The sequence below is a fragment of the Microchirus variegatus genome, assembly GCF_963457635.1.
Source record: "Microchirus variegatus genome assembly, chromosome: 8".
NCBI lineage: Eukaryota > Metazoa > Chordata > Actinopteri > Pleuronectiformes > Soleidae > Microchirus > Microchirus variegatus.
The window spans coordinates 4,332,339-4,350,252 of record NC_139809.1 but is presented as its reverse complement, the minus strand read 5'-3'; the positions used below and the strand labels follow the sequence as shown (position 1 = coordinate 4,350,252).

The 17,914-nt window shown below is 38.5% G+C and overlaps 2 protein-coding genes across 2 annotated transcripts; one reads left to right on the top strand and one right to left on the bottom strand.

Annotated features, from left to right (window-relative positions):
• Positions 1 to 3,859: 3,859 nt before the first annotated feature.
• On the top strand, positions 3,860 to 5,020 carry LOC310930844 (beta-1,3-galactosyl-O-glycosyl-glycoprotein beta-1,6-N-acetylglucosaminyltransferase 3-like; the record flags this gene model as incomplete). Its single annotated transcript, XM_083893898.1, has 1 exon — positions 3,860 to 5,020. Exon 1 carries the CDS (start codon positions 3,872 to 3,874, stop codon positions 5,018 to 5,020), a length of 1,149 nt encoding a protein of 382 aa, XP_083750024.1. The 5' UTR covers positions 3,860 to 3,871.
• Positions 5,021 to 8,972: 3,952 nt separating this feature from the next.
• LOC310930662 (beta-1,3-galactosyl-O-glycosyl-glycoprotein beta-1,6-N-acetylglucosaminyltransferase 3-like) lies at positions 8,973 to 9,914 on the bottom strand (the record flags this gene model as incomplete). The annotated part of the gene is made up of 1 exon (XM_083893704.1): positions 8,973 to 9,914. One exon carries the CDS (start codon positions 9,912 to 9,914, stop codon positions 8,973 to 8,975), a length of 942 nt encoding a protein of 313 aa, XP_083749830.1.
• Between the last annotated feature and the right edge of the window lie 8,000 nt (positions 9,915 to 17,914).

The window sequence follows — 17,914 nt, the reverse complement described above, 5'->3', positions numbered from 1 at the left end:
TAATTTAAGATGCAAAATCTGTTTTTCATGTGCAGTTTAAAATCAATTTCCATATTTGTCTTTCACCTCATTTTAAAATGTTAACACACTATTTTAACATTGTTAATAACTGCCAGATATTCAAAGTTCTTCTGGAAAAATTGTCAAAAATTCCTTATTATTATTTTTCTGACACTTTTATGGTTATAATTAGCAGGACATTTTGAGGCTTAGGTGTTAAAGGGTTAACACATCTCAGGTTGAATGAGGGACAATTGGCACACAAATCAGAACTGTCAAAAAAAATCATATCCATCCATTATCTATCACTTTATCCTAAAACATTATACTGATATCAGCTCACGACAATAATACTTTGGTTAATGATAAGAACGACAGCCTTGAAACTGGGTCTGGATGCAAGATGAGGACAGAGAGAGAGAGAAGACGGGAAGGAAAGACACAAACTACAGAGAGAAAGAACAAGAGTAATGACATGTAATAAAGTCATATTCGTGACCTGAGAAACTGCAGAAACTCCATTTGATCTAGAGGAGGGACTTGTTTCTTTCACTGGCACAGAACATTGGTGTGAAACTGTTTCTCTGCCAACATTAACTGTATCTGCAGTTTGCTGCTTCTCTTGCTTGACCACATACCCATCACACACACACAGACTCAGACGGGTTGCTTTCAGGTTAACTTAGTCACTCCCATTGTTCAACACTGTTGTTCAACAGAAATACTTTGATTTGCACAATGACTCATTAACTGATGTTTGCACATTGATATTTTAACATGTAGTGCCAGGGACTCTGACCACATAGTATTATTTCATTAGGAGAACTCATTATTACAAAAGTTAAGAAAAGTTAGAAAGATATTCACAGATTTGAACTTCAGCGATCCATAACATTTAAATGAAACATTTTTTGACGCACATTCAAGACATATTTTAAATCATAGAGATGTCGACAACAAGCTAGAACCTCATTTTCCTCAAAAAGAGCCGTCTTCCATTCTGTAAATGTCACAGTGGTACTGTCCATGATAATACACCGTGTATTATCCCTGTTCTCCAGTGTTCGCCCCCCCCCCCCCCCACCCCATTGTCCGTCATAACCAAACAGTTGAAATAGTGGACAGTTTCACTGTTACCTCAGAGTGACATTAAACCACACACTTCCCTTCGATCAGCACATCATGGACATTCAGAAAAGAAGCCACCAAAGACTCTCAGTCATCCGTAAGGTCAAAACACTTCATGTTGCTCCTCATCTACTACTGCTATTAGTTGAAATCAAACAAATGAAGCTTAAAGCTACAGTTTTAAAGAGAACGTGGTCTGACTTAGCGTTGTGCAAAACAGTGTCATAAAGGGTGCTTTCACACTTTCACACAAATCAACCGGTCTGAGACCACACCTTAAAGGCAGGTCTCAGACCGGTTGATTTGGTGCTTTATCCGCTCTAGTTTGGTATGGTTCCTCTGGTGTGAAAGCAACCAAACCAAATGGGACAAAACGGTCTAGTTTAATGCATTATGGCTTGCGAGCCGGCTGTATTCACACAAGAAGCCGCGGCGTGCCCGCTGGAAATGCTCATATTGCATTTCCAGCGGGCAGCGATCAGCTTCAGTGACCACGACCCTTACGTTCAGCTGTCGTGACGCACCCGGTGGAAATCGGGGGTTATAAGGTTTCCGGTGCCAATGGTCTTCATGGTCTATTTTATAACTATATGTGGGTCAATGACAAATAAAGCTTCTAAAAAGGTTTTTTTTTTTTTTAAGTAAAGTAAGTAAAACCCTGTAATAATAATAATAATAACTGTTGGAGAACTTTCCAGCAGGTGAAACTGTATGTGTTAGATGTTATGACTAAGTCCATGGAGCATATGTAGTTCGTAATCAAAGCACAGTTGTCAACTGGATCATTGTTAATACTTGCCCTGTGTCATGCTAGATTTGATAGTGATAGTGGCATCTAAAATGTACAAATGATCATGCAAAATGATTTAAAGTGTGTAATATCTTTACATTCAAAACTAATAAACATTCTAGAAGTGTCATGGATAACCTCAGCGCCTTGAATAGCATTATATAGTGACATTCCTTGCAGTTGTGCCACCTGACAATTGCAACTAAATTCAAATTAAACAGCTTCTGTTTGGATGCAAGCATTATTTTCTACCCTTGTCATGAAGTTCACACAGAACACTTTTTTAAAAAACGTTTTATGAAAAAAAAAAAAAAAAAATTCTAGTTTTACATTGGTTTACATTAGTTTTCCACCTGACATGGAAAATGTACCAACCTACATATAGTTGAAAGTAGTTATTTTTATCAGTATTTGACAGAGATCTACAAACCTTTTAGCTTGTTGTCGACATCTCTACGATTTAAAATGTGTCTTGAATGTGCGTCAAAAAATGTTTCGTTTAAATGTTATGGATCGCCGAAGTTCAAATCTGTGAATATCTTCCTAACTTTTCTTAACTTTTGTAATAATGAGTTCTCCTAATGAAATACTACTACTATGTGGTCAGAGTCACTGACACTACATGTTAAAATATCAATGTGCAAACATCAGTTAATGAGTCATTGTGCAAATCAAAGTATTTCTGTTGAACAACAGTGTTGAACAATGGGAGTGACTAAGTTAACCTGAAAGCAACCCGTCTGAGTCTGTGTGTGTGTGATGGGTATGTGGTCGAGCAAGAGAAGCAGCAAACTGCATATACAGTTATTGTTGGCAGAGAAACAGTTTGACACCAATGTTCTGTGCCAGTGAAAGAAACAAGTCCCTCCTCTAGATCAAATGGAGTTTCTGCGGTTTCTCAGGTCACGAATATGACTTTATTACATGTCATTACTCTTGTTCTTTCTCTCTGTAGTTTGTGTCTTTCCTTCCCGTCTTCTCTCTCTCTCTGTCCTCATCTTGCATCCAGACCCAGTTTCAAGGCTGTCGTTCTTATCATTAACCAAAGTATTATTGTCGTGAGCTGATATCAGTATAATGTTTTAGGATAAATTGATAGATAATGGATGGATATGAATGAAATGATTTGTGATTTGTGTGCCAATTGTCCTTCATTCAGCTCTTTTTGATGAAAATGAGGTTATAGCTTGATGTCGACATCTCTATGATATAAAATAATTATGTCTTGAATGTGCGTCAAAAAATGTTTCATTTTAATGTTATGGATCGCCGAAGTTCAAATCTGTGAATATCTTTCTAACTTTTCTTAACTTTTGTAATAATGAGTTCTCCTAATGAAATAATACTACTATGTGGCCAGAGTCCCCCCCCCCCCATGTAATTTCAAGTATTTTATGTATTTTCCCTGCGACCCTCCGGAGGATAAAGTGGTAGATAATGGATGGTTGGATGGATTAATTCCATAATAATAACTTCTCAAGTTCTGATTTGTGTGCCAATTGTCGCTCATTCAACCTGAGATGTGTTAACCCTTTATCACCTAAGCCTCAAAATGTCCTGCCTATTTCAACCATAAAAGTGTCATAAAAATAATAATAAGGAATTGTTGACAATTTTTCGAGAATACTTTGAATATCTGGCAGTTATTTACAATTTACTACATGTTAAAATATCGTGTGCAAACGCAGGCCTCTTTCAAACTCCCCCCTCTCTGACGACAAAGACGCTGATCTAAATTATTTGACACACCTGACATGTTTTTGATTGTCACACTTCAGTTGCACTCACTCTGACAAGAGCATGGCTTCTCTAAGGTTGCCACGTTGTAGAGCTCTATTCATTTTGAGGACCCTCTGTCTCATCTCCATGGGTTTGTGCCTTTTACTTTGGCTTTTGGGAGATGGCTCTGACAAAAAGCCTTTGTCAGATCAAGCAATACCACTGGAATTCTCTATGGACCTGCCTGGATGTTTAGCTATCATCACTGGAGACGTAGAGGGCAAGAAAAGTGAAGTGGACGCACTTCTGATATCAAGGACAAAGACGAAAGTTTTATCTACGGATTTCTACCTTAATGTGACAGAGGACTGTCCATCTTACATTGACTGGAGAGGCTTCGTTACGGTGCCTTTCAGTCAAGAAGAAAGGGATTTTCCCATTGCATACTCCATGGTGATCCATGACCAAGTGGAGTTGTTTGAGCGACTTCTTCGAGCAATTTACGCACCTCAGAATGTCTACTGTGTGCATGTGGACCAGAAATCCCCGAAAGAATTTCACATGGCTGTACAGGCTATTATTTCATGTTTTCCCAATGTGTTTAAAGCAAGTAAATTAGAAAGTGTGGTTTATACCTCGTGGAGCCGAGTGCAGGCTGATCTTAACTGCATGACAGATCTGCTTAAGTCACACATCAAGTGGAGGTACCTGCTCAACACCTGTGGGACAGACTTCCCCATCAAAACTAATGGAGAGATTGTAAAGGCACTGAAGGCTCTCAAGGGAAGAAACAGTATGGAGACTGAGGAAACCGAAGACTATAAGAAACCACGCTGGCAATATCACCACAGTGTCTCAGACACCATCATCAGGACGGATATAAAGAAAAGTCCTCCACCTATAAACAGCCCAATGTTCTCAGGAAATGCCTACATTGTGGTCACCAGAGACTTTGTGAAACATGTGATCCAGGACAGAGAAATACAGACATTTATCGAGTGGGAGAAGGACACGTACAGCCCTGATGAACACATGTGGGCCACTCTGCAGAGGATGCCCTCTGTTCCTGGGTCAGTTCCTGCCAACATTAAGTACGATGTGTCAGACATGCAAGCTGTGGCTCGTGCGGTGAAGTGGAGTTATTTAGCAGGTAATGTAAGAAATGGAGCCCCATACCCTCATTGCACAGGGACTTACAGACGAGCAATTTGTGTATATGGAGCTGGTGACCTCTGGTGGCTCCTGAATCAACAGCACCTTTTTGCAAATAAGTTTGATCCCACAGTTGATGATGTTGCCATAAGATGTTTGGAGACAGTTTTACGTCTTAAAGCCTTGGGTCATGACCCGTTGCAAAAAGATCACTTTTCTAACATTCTGTAATACTTATAATCACTTGCACTGTTATGGAAATACTCCATACTTAATGCAGACAACTAAGCATATTAGATATTACATGAATCACACATATATTTATTATCAAAATATATTTATGTATATATATATATACATATATATACATATATATGTATATATATATATGTTACATTTGAATCCCGTCAAAACACTTGGTCACTATAAGGTTTTGGAGCTGTTATATAACCATCTTTCTCATATAGAATACATGTTACTGTATTGAAATATTAATCATTTAAATAAATGTATGATTACTGATTTTGTGAAACTTCAAAATAAACTTAAATGCAAGTAATGTCTGACTGTTTACTGCAGAACTGTCCCAACAGTTCCTTTGACAGGCTTCTAACTTGGCAGGTGATTTACTAAGGACACCACTGTGTGCAGTGGGGAAAAATAATGGCTATGTTTTTCTGAATTAATTTGATTAATTTTCCTGAATGGCCACACGGTGCAGTAGTGGTTAGCACTGTTCACTTACAGTAACCCAGTTCTACCAACACACAGTTTATACAACTGACTACAATGGACTAAAAATAAATATTGATTTGAGTTTGCATTTTGGATTTGCAGTTTGAAAGTGAGTCGAGAATAGGATGTTTCACCAACAAGGCAATTTTCACTTTTCATCACTCACATTCTCTCCACTACTGCCTCTGATTCACTCTCAATCTCGAGGGTCCGGGTACTAAAGTATAATCTGTGTTTTTGACAATACCAACAAATGAGAGCACGAAAATAGCGCCGCTCTTTATTGTCATACAGATTATATACCATTCTCTTTATACACTGTAATGTAATACATGTATTTTCGTGAAAAGTGAAACTATAACAGCTGGAGAGGCTATAATTATTATTTTAGCTGAGTGTGTGAATGGATATTGTAGAAAACATTTACCCTGCCGAAATAAGCTAGCATCTAATGTCACCAGCAGAGGTCGCCATCAGCCGCAGTCAAGACAGACATGGCTTCAAATTCCAATAATCCATCCATCCATTATCTACCGCTTTATCCTCCACCAGAGGGTCACGGGGGATGCTGTGCCTATCTCAGCAGACATTGGGCGATAGGCGGGGTACACCCTGGACAGTTCGCCAGTCCATCACAGGGCCACATATAGAGACAAACAACCATTCACTCACACACTCACGCCTATGGTCAATTTTAGTGACCAATTCACCTAATCCCCATATTGCATGTTTTTGGACTGTGGGAGGAAGCCGGAGAACCCGAGGAAACCCACGCACACACGGGGAGAACATGCAAACTCCTTGCAGAAAGGCCCTTGTTCCGAAGATGTTCCAAACGGGGCTCGAACCCAGGTCTTCTTGCTGCAAAGGCAAGAGTGCTAACCACTACACCAACCGTGGGCTCAATTCCAATAATAGTATTAATAATTATTTGAAAATGAAACTTGTGATTAAGTTATGATGACTTCAGTGTCGATGTTTAGCCACAAGGTGGCGCCCGCATCCACCCAGGGATTTATTATGTTTTGTCTTATAGCCTATAACCCTGTATGATTTGGAATACAAATATGTTGAGAAATGGATCTATAGTATGTAAACTGGCTCATGACAGGTCATCTGATGCACATCTATGGAAGTCTTGTATTGTCGTCCCAGGGCAAAATACAGTAATGTAATAATGTATATCTTTAAATGCATTGTAATTATTGAATTTTACTATTTAATTAAGGGCTTTCTTATTCACTCTCAAGTTCAGTTTTGTTCCCTCTGTTATAAACTCTTCCATTTGGTAATATTGTGTTGTGACCAGTTCAGTAATTAAGTAAGTAAGTCATTTGCATTTGACAAATGCACTTTTAGACAGAAGTCAAGTGGAAAAGGTCAACCTTGTGTCAAGGAGAGAGGGAACCCAAGACTGCCAACAGGCTCTCAACACATGATGGATGGAAGGTCTTCAGCAGTTTGGTGTCTAGATTGTTCTTCCTGAGGACCCTGGATGGGCAATGTGGTGGTGCTCCTCACTGTTGGGTCCATGTCTGGATCGCTGGAGATTACAGTAAAATACACCTGACATACAGTTAAGAGTGAACATAACATGTTTTCATGACAGGACAATAACAGGGATTGAGGAGACCATAGGAATCCTGAAAATATTCATTTGATTTGTTTATAATTGTTTGTTTCTTTTACTTGTTATTTTTGTTAGTTATAGTTCAAAACAAGAAAGCTCACGTATGTGCTATATACAGTAGTTCAGTTGAGATTATGGATTAGATTAATGATAATTTGTTTGTAGTCTTTTGTTGACTGAGTACTCATTTGTTTCCTTGTTGTTTCAAAGCAACACTGAAGATTGTGTCACACTCCGGTGACACAAGGTGACCTTTTCCACTTGACTTCTGTCTAAAAGTGCATTTGTCAAATGCAAATGACTTACTTACTTAATTAAGTAAGTAAGTCATTTACTTATATGTGCATCAGATGACCTGTCATGAGCCAGTTTACATACTATAGCTCCATCTCAGCATATTTGTATTCCAAACATACAGGGTTATAGGCTATAAGACAAAACATAATAAATCCCTGGGTGGATGCGGGCGCTACCTTGTGGCTAAACATCGACGCTGAAGTCATCATAACTTAATCACAAGTTTTGATTTTCAAATAATTATTAACACTATAATTGGCCGTGTCTGTCTTGACTGCGGCTGATGGCGACCTCTGCTGGTGACATTAGATGCTAGCTTATTTCGGCAGGGTAAACGTTTTCTACAATATCCATTCACACACTCAGCTAAAATAATAATTACAGCCTACATGTCCTTCTCCCAAACAACCAGCTGTTATATTTTCACTTTTCACGAAAATACATGTACTACATTACAGTGTATAAAGAGAATGGTATATAATCTGTATGACAATAAATTAGCACGCTTTTATTTTGAAGTTTTTACACTTCACTTCCGCTTCCGGTCTGTCAGCCGCCGTCTTGAGAATTGAGAAACGAAGAACAAAAGAAGGAATTTGCAAAAAACAAATTTGGGCCGTTATTTTGTTTTGTTTCTTTCGTTTTTCCGTATTTTGGTTGAATACGAAAAAAGGAAATAGGGGCGCTGTTTCCTTGTTTCGTATTTTGGTTCAATACGAAACAAGGAAATTTCCGTGCTCTCGTTTGTTGGTATTGTGAAAAAAACGGATTATACTTTAGTACCCGGACCTTCCGTGCTCTCATTTGTTGGTATTGTCAAAAACACAGATTATACTTTAGTACCCGGACCCTCGAGACTGAGAGTGAATCAGAGGCAGTAGTGGAGAGAATGTGAGTGATGAAAAGTGAAAATTGCCTTGTTGGTGAAACATCCTATTCTCGACTCACTTTCAAACTGCAAATCCAAAATGCAAACTCAAATCAATATTTATTTTTAGTCCATTGTAGTCAGTTGTATAAACTGTGTGTTGGTAGAACTGGGTTGCTGTAAGTGAACAGTGCTAACCACTACTGCACCGTGTGGCCATTCAGGAAAATTAATCAAATTCATTCAGAAAATCATAGCCATTATTTTTCCCCACTGCACACAGTGGTGTCCTTAGTAAATCACCTGCCAAGTTAGAAGCCTGTCAAAGGAACTGTTGGGACAGTTCTGCAGTAAACAGTCAGACATTACTTGCATTTAAGTTTATTTTGAAGTTTCACAAAATCAGTAATCATACATTTATTTAAATGATTAATATTTTAATACAGTAACATGTATTCTGTGGTGACAAGAAAGATGTTTATATAACAGCTCCAAAACCTTGGAAGTGTTTTGACGGGATTCAAATGTAACATATATATATATATATATATATATATATATATATATATATATATATATATATATATATATATATATATATATGCTTAGTTGTCTGCATTATGTATGGAGTATTTCCATAACAGTGCAAGTGATTATAAGTATGACAGAATGTTAGAAAAGTGATCTTTTTGCAACGGGTCATGACCCAAGGCTTTAAGACGTAAAACTGTCTCCAAACATCTTATGGCAACATCATCAACTGTGGGATCAAACTTATTTGCAAAAAGGTGCTGTTGATTCAGGAGCCACCAGAGGTCACCAGCTCCATATACACAAATTGCTCGTCTGTAAGTCCCTGTGCAATGAGGGTATGGGGCTCCATTTCTTACATCACCTGCTAAATAACTCCACTTCACCGCACGAGCCACAGCTTGCATGTCAGACACATCGTACTTAATGTTGGCAGGAACTGACCCAGGAACAGAGGGCATCCTCTGCAGAGTGGCCCACATGTGTTCATCAGGGCTGTACGTGTCCTTCTCCCACTCGATAAATGTCTGGATTTCTCTGTCCTGGATCACATGTTTCACAAAGTCTCTGGTGACCACAATGTAGGCATTTCCTGAGAACATTGGGCTGTTTATAGGTGGAGGACTTTTCTTTATATCCGTCCTGATGATAGTGTCTGAGACACTGTGGTGAAATTGCCAGCGTATTTTCTTATAGCCTGGGGTTTCCTCAGTCTCCATACTGTTTCTTCCCTTGAGAGCCTTCAGTGTTTTTACAATCTCTCCATTAGTTTTGATGGGGAAGTCTGTCCCACAGGTGTTGAGCAGGTACCTCCACTTGATGTGTGACTTAAGCAGATCTGTCATGCAGTTAAGATCAGCCTGCACTCGGCTCCACGAGGTATAAACCACACGTTCTAATTTTCTTGCTATAAACACATTGGGAAAACATGAAATAATAGCCTGTACAGCCATGTGAAATTCTTTCGGGGATTTTTGGTCCACATGCACACAGTAGACATTCTGAGGTGCGTAAATTGCTCGAAGAAGTCGCTCAAACAACTCCACTTGGTCATGGATCACCATGGAGTATGCAATGGGAAAATCCCTTTCTTCTTGACTGAAAGGCACCGTAACGAAGCCTCTCCAGTCAATGTAAGATGGACAGTCCTCTGTCACATTAAGGTAGAAATCCGTAGATAAAACTTTCGTCTTTGTCCTTGATATCAGAAGTTCTTTTAGTTCACTTTTCTTACCCTCTACGTCTCCAGTGATGATAGCTAAACATCCAGGCAGGTCCCTAGAGAATTCCAGTGGTATTGCCTGATTTGACAAAGGCTTTCTGCCAGAGCCATCTCCCAAAAAGAAAAGGCACAAACCCATGGAGATGAGACAGAGGGTCCTCAAAATGAATAGAGCTCTGCAACGTGGCAACCTTAGAGTAGCCATGCTCTTGTCAGAGTGCTTGCAACTCAAGTGACAATCTTCAAAGAAAAAATATGTTAGGTGTGTCGAATAATTTAGATCAGCGTCTTTGTCGTCAGAGAGGAGGGAGTTTGAAAGAGGCCTGCGTTTGCACACGATATTTTAACATGTAGTAAATTGTAAATAACTGCCAGATATTCAAAGTTCTTCTGGAAAAATTGTCAACAATTCCTTATTATTATTTTTATGACACTTTTATGGTTAAAATAGGCAGGACATTTTGAGGCTTAGGTGTTAAAGGGTTAACACATCTCAGGTTGAATGAGGGACAATTGGCACACAAATCAGAAATCATTTCATTCATATCCATCCATTATCTATCAATTTATCCTAAAACATTATACTGATATCAGCTCACGACAATAATACTTTGGTTAATGATAAGAACGACAGCCTTGAAACTGGGTCTGGATGCAAGATGAGGACAGAGAGAGAGAGAAGACGGGAAGGAAAGACACAAACCACAGAGAGAAAGAACAAGAGTAATGACATGTAATAAAGTCATGTTCATGACCTGAGAAACTGACGAAACTCCATTTGATCTAGAGGAGGGACTTGTTTCTTTCACTGGCACAGAACATTGGTGTCAAACTGTTTCTCTGCCAACAGTAATCTGCAGTTTGCTGCTTCTCTTGCTTGACCACATACCCATCACACACACACAGACTCAGACAGGTTGCTTTCAGGTTAACTTAGTCACTCCCATTCACACTGAGAACTTTAGTGAACCGTCTACATTGTTTAACAGAAATACTTTGATTTGCACAATGACTTTTTTTCGTCAACTGATGTTTGCACATTGAGACAGACTCAGAACCATGTTTATATGTCAGTTATGTTTTATTCTGTTCAAAATTCTAATCTAAAATCCGAAATTCTAAAAATCTGTGGTTCATGTACAACAATTTCCATGTTTTCTTTCTCTTCATTTTAAATTGTCAGTACGCTATTTTAACATGTAGTAAATTGTAAATAACTGCCAGATATTCAAAGTTCTTCTGGAAAAATTGTCAAAAATCCCTTACTCAGAGAACATTCTTCTGGCATTTTTCTAGTTATAATAAGCAGGACATTTTGAGGCTTAGGTGGTAAATGGTTAACACATCTCAGGTTGAATGATGGACAATTGACACACAAATCAGAAATAATTTCATTCATATCCATCCATTATCTATCACTTTATCCTAAAACATTATACTGATATCAGCTTATGACAATAATACTTTGGTTAATGATAAGAACGACAGCCTTGAAACTGGGTCTGGATGCAAGATGAGGACAGAGAGAGAGAGAAGACGGGAAGGAAAGACACATAGTAGTATTATTTCATTAGGAGAACTCATTATTACAAAAGTTAAGAAAAGTTAGAAAGATATTCACAGATTTGAACTTACTTCGGCGATCCATAACATTAAAATGAAACATTTGCTGAAACACATTCAAGACATATTTTGAATCATAGAGATGTCGACAACAAGCTCAAACCTCATTTTCAACAAAAAGAGCCGTCTTCCATCCTGTAAATGTCACAGTGGTACTGTCCATGATAATACACCGTGTATTATTCCTGTTCTCTAGTCTCACTGACGACATCAGTGTAGTTTCTCCAGATCTTTTTGATGAAAATTAAGTTGTAGCATATTGTGTACAGCACTACAGTGTTTCATTCAAATGTTATTGTTGGCGGAAGTTTGAATAAAAATAACTATAATTTGTTTTTCTGGCACAGTCTGACTTGATTCAATGACGCTGTGCAAAAGGACACCAGTCTTGTATGACCTGTTCCAACTATGCTAGTCATGGGCCAAATTTCTTTCTAGTCACGGAATGAAATTTCTTGAAAACGTCTCCAGACGTCTCCATTACAAAAAAAGTGGGACAAATAATTCAATATAAAATGGCCATAATCTGAGTTTAAATAAATAAATAATGATGTAACCTATCATTATTCACTTAAATATGATCATAAATCTGTCCGTTTCCCTTCACTTCATAGTGTAAGGCAGAGAAAGCCCCTTCAGTGCGTCGTTATCCAATCCATTCCACTTGTTAGAGAACGCCCACATCACTGAAAATCCAGTCCACGTTTTCGCTGCGACCTTGCTTGCACTCCTGCAGCGTGTGTGCACCTTGAATACAGCAGCTTAGCAGAATAACGTGAATGAAGAATGGACATCAGAAAGTTTTTCAGTAAGTACTCATCACTGCTGCTAGTAACAGTTAGTTAGCTCCAGTCCCCAGCTAACAGCTAACAGCTAACAACTAACAGCAGAAAGTCCCATGTTCCCTGTTTGAAAAATAAAAACCTAGCTTGTTGTTTTGCGGTCAAAAGTTACATTCCAGCGCTAAAAGAACACTGCTACTTAGCTAGCTAGGTAGTCTGACTGCATTGTGAAGGCCCTGGTTGTTTATAGCATAGACGTATAACAGTAGACGCCGCATCGACCGCTACTGCCTATTGGCGCTGACGAGCCGTGGGGCCGCCATCTTGGACAGGTCGCCCGCTCCACTCTGTCTATCTGTTTGACAGCTCAATGCGCACTTTATCAATCGTAACTCTGAATTTCAAAACTTATTTTCACGCGGTTTTTTGTTGTTGCTGCAAACGTCATACATGTAGCTGTGATACAGAACACATGGTTCGGCGTATTTTAATAGTCATAATGGGATTAACAGTAATAGAATATTCAGATGTATGATATATGTGATATGTAGGTATTTTGCAAAACACTATATACACTATAAATATAAACACAGCAATAGAAATCATAGAATAATCATATATATATATGTGTGTGTGTGTGTGTGTGTGTGTGTATGTATATATACACACACATATATGTATATATACACACACACACACACATATATATACATACATATATATATACACATACACACACGGTATATATCAGAGAAAATGTAAATATATATAATTGATATACAGAGAGAGATACCAAATACCAGGCTCTGAGAAATGAACACTTTCCCAAAATAATACAAATACACCCTGAATTTGAACACACTACAGACACAAAGAAACTCTCATATTTACTTGGGGAGATCACAACACAGTGTTTATTGTTTTTCCACTATTATCTTGATTTTACAAATGATATCTTTCCCTTTTCCTTTTAAATTTTATGGAATCTCAATATTACTTAACAGAACAGATGCCTCTGGAGGCTGAATCGTTAACTGCAGCCCACACCAGAGACACTGGATGGAACAGTAATAAACAACTGACAAAATCAGTTTTAGGTTCAATTAATCACCTGTTCTGGGTAATGTTCAATCCTACTTGTGAAAAGTAATCCCTCGAGCCCTGTTTTCAAACGTCCGTCTATTAACGCAGGAATATGCTGCACAATGTTCTGGCATCGTATTGCTTCTGCTGCTCAACTAATAGTAGAACGACCGGTCCAAGATGGCGGCCGCATTTCTCGCGCCCCAGCAGCCAATGCGGCGTCTACTGTTATATGTCTATGGTTTATAGAGTTCAGTGTGCAGTGCACTCTTTTTTACCATAGACTAATTTCCGGAGCATCAGCTGTGTTTCTCAATTCACGCATGGATGCAGACCGTGCGTCAGGAGCTGAGCTCATTCACGTATGATTATCATCAGTTGATAATAATAATCATAATAATACACTAATAATAATCACTATTGTCCTGTAGGAGTCAGGGCAGAGGAGCACAGGGGGTGAGAGGAGAGAGACTTCTACTGGAAAGGTGAGTCTAAAGGATTTCACAGGATAGAGTCATTTGTGATGCAGACAGTCTTGGAATTTTATGGAACTCAATATGAATATGAGATATGAAACATTTCAGTCAAGCTGCACCATATAAGACTTATTTAACTTGAGCTTTCATTGAGGAGAGTAATGATTAGAAAGTGGAGAAAGCCAAGATATTTTTTAATTTAAGTAATTTAGTAATATTTTTCAGGGCTTGAAATGGCAACCATTTTAGTTACATATGTGCCCAAAATATGATCTGTGCGAGCAAACAATGACTTTGTTGTGAGGGAAAGTCATGGCATTAGCTTCTATGTTGATCATTTACTCAGTTTCTCAGTCTTTGTCAGCTGTTTGTGAAATGTTGTGCTTGTGCGCTACGTTCACTGACATCCTGTGCTTCTCTTGGGGGCTAAGCCTCCCCTGTCCTTAAAACCTAGTGACGCCTCTGACGTGTGTATTCTCGACTCACTTTCAAACTGCAAATCCAAAGTGCAAACTCAAATCAATATTTATTTTTAGTCCATTGTAGTCAGTTGTATAAACTGTGTGTTGGTAGAACTGGGTTGCTGTAAGTGAACAGTGCTAACCACTACTGCACCGTGTGGCCATTCAGGAAAATTAATCAAATTAATTCAGAAAAACATAGCCATTATTTTTCCCCACTGCACACAGTGGTGTCCTTAGTAAATCACCTGCCAAGTTAGAAGCCTGTCAAAGGAACTGTTGGGACAGTTCTGCAGTAAACAGTCAGACATTACTTGCATTTAAGTTTATTTTGAAGTTTCACAAAATCATATGTAGGCATACATTTATAAAAAAATGTAATATTTTAATACAGTAACATTTATTCTGTGGTGACAAAAAAGATGTTTATATAACAGCTCCAAAACCTTATAGTGACAAAGTGTTTTGACGTGATTCAAATGTAACATATATATATATATATAATTATATTTTGATAATAAATAAATGTGTGATTCATGTAATATCTAATATGCTAGTTGTCTGCATTAAGTATGGAGTATTTCCATAACAGTGCAAATGATTATGAATATTACAGAATGTTAGAAAAGTGATCGTTTTGCAACAGGTCATGACCCAAGGCTTTAAGACGTAAAACTGTCTCCAAACATCATATGGCAACATCATCAACTGTGGGATCAAACTTATTTGCAAAAAGGTGCTGTTGATTCAGGAGCCACCAGAGGTCACCAGCTCCATATACACAAATTGCTCGTCTGTAAGTCCCTGTGCAATGAGGGTATGGGGCTCCATTTCTTACATTACCTGCTAAATAACTCCACTTCACCACACGAGCCACAGCTTGCATGTCTGTGACACATGTGACAAGATTGTGTAATATTGCCATATCAGTAAGAAATAAATTACAGCTGCATACTAGGCATTATGTGCAGAACTAATATACTTAAAGTCACTTAGTTACTACGAAACTGTATTAAATGTGCCTTCCCTCGGCTCAAACTGATGGTGACAGTTGAAAATGTAACCGACAGAGGACTTCTCTGCTCACCCATCCCTTCTCAGGGAACTAGTGTTGTCATTCTTTGTTGACATAGATTGTCAGTTTGGGCTGCTGTAGAAACGTGGCAGTACAAGATGGTGACCACTGTAAAAGAAAAACCATTGTCTAAAGAATGAAGAGGAAAGGTTTACACTGAAGCTACAACAAACACAAATATCTGAGGAAACACACAGTATTATCAGTATTGGTCAGACAGTGACATAGTTTTTTTGAACAGTCGCCAGGCAGCTCTGCTACATCTGGATAGTTTTGTCAGTGTTTGAATGTGTGTACCGGCGTTCACTTGAACACGAATACCCTGGACTTGTCAGATTTCAATCACATTCGTGATATAGCGTTTACGAGGAAAAAAACAAACAGCTGTTCCGCCGGCATTTTTCCTGAATGAAAATAGTAGCACGCTCCACCGGTAGAATTGTCAACATGTGACGTAGGTTAGCACTTTCGTAACGTTCACTACGCTAATTTGGATGTAGTGATGTCCCAATACCACTTCCCTCAACGAGGGGAATTTATGGTCGAGGGCACTCAAAACCAAGGGGAAATATTAAGAGGGAGGTATTGGGATGGGGCCTTAGATTTAACATTTAGATTTAGATTTAGATTTATATTTATATTTAAATTTATATTTAACATTTAGATTTAGATTTAGATTTAGATTTAAATTTATATTTAACATTTATATTTAACATTTAGATTTAAAGGTGAAGTAAGTAGTTTATAGTGCCATCTAGAGGAGAGGCTGAAATTTACAACAAAGAACTGCTCCTCTGCTCACCCCCTCCCTTCCCTGAGCGCTACGGTGTCCGCAGCCGGTCAAATGTCGTCCTCGTTGTCTGTCAGCAGATGAGGTTCGTGAGGCGAGGGAGAGGGCGAGCTACCGCGGCCATAGCAGACGAAGCGGAGAGAGAGGAGGCGGGACTTCCGCTACAAGTAAAGAGACGATTGATTTGTTCTCTCGCGTTTGTCCTTACAGGCTCCGGTAGAAACATGGCGTCTCGCTGCTAACAGTGGCTATGCAACCGCGGCCCGCGACCGTGTTATTTTACATGACTTTTTGAAACACTACGAAAATGAAACAAAAACTATTATACAGCGACTAGACAATGCAGGAGCACATAATATGTATAAAAAAGTGGATTTTGGGTTATATAAACCCTTAAATACTACACATTGTCCCTTTAATATTTAACATTTAGATTTAGATTTTTTATTCAGATTAAACGTTGAAATTATATTTTCACAGGAGAAGTTTTCACAAATATTGCTGTAAATCTGGTCGAAACTTTAATTAAAAAAATTCACAATTTTTTAATACATGTTTTTTTTGCCAAATTTGGCAAAAAGTGCGCAACTTTACAATCGGCGCCTCATACTAAACCCTCTCACTGTCTTCATTTATTCACATTTCTCATAAAGTTTTCATGTCGTACGGTCCACTGACAGCAGCGCTGTTCCCGAGACGCCACATGACCGCACTTGGCTGTGCTCGTACACAGCTGTGACGTCACTCTGGGAAATAAGATTTGTCTGGGCTTTTTATGGCCTTTAGGAATGTTTTTCAAATATGAAACTCCATGAATTAAAAATATAGAATATAAAGATCTATGAAAGCCCGTGTCCATGTCTCGAGGTGTCCTGCGGACACTTTTACAGGCATCTCTTTTACTATTGTGGTCAATGGGAAAATTGTTATTGGACCCCATAGGATTTTTTGTTGCAGTACCCACAGTGGCCACCATGTAAAAATTGTCTTCAAGGCAGAAGGGGCGGTGCTCTATCCAGTGCATATTATACATCCATGCCGTGCATATAATATGATTGGGAACCTTGTGTGCGCCCTCTGCTGGACTCTAGAGGGAACAGGTACTTGTGAAAATGGAGCATTTAAATCTCGAGCAGGTAATAACAGTAAAAACGGGAACTTCACATCCCACGTTCGAAATAATGTCGAATTTCAAATAAACAGTGACAGCCCGAGAACAACAAGGTGTCCTTATCACCTGCCAAGTTTGAGGCCTGTCAAAGGCACTGGTGGACAGTTTTGCAGTTAACAGACAAACATTCCTTGCATTTAGGTTTATTTTTATTATTTTATTTAACAAGTTTCAAAAAATGCAAGTCATCAACATTCACTGGAGAAAATAGGCCGACATTTATTTAGATATATAATAGTTTAATAGAAGAAAGATGATTATATAACAGCTCCACAACCTTATAGTGACAGCACTCCAACTGATTTTGACAGGATTCAAATATAGCAAATATAGTACTAATACTCCATACTTAGTATATAGTATATCAGTATGGAGTATTTT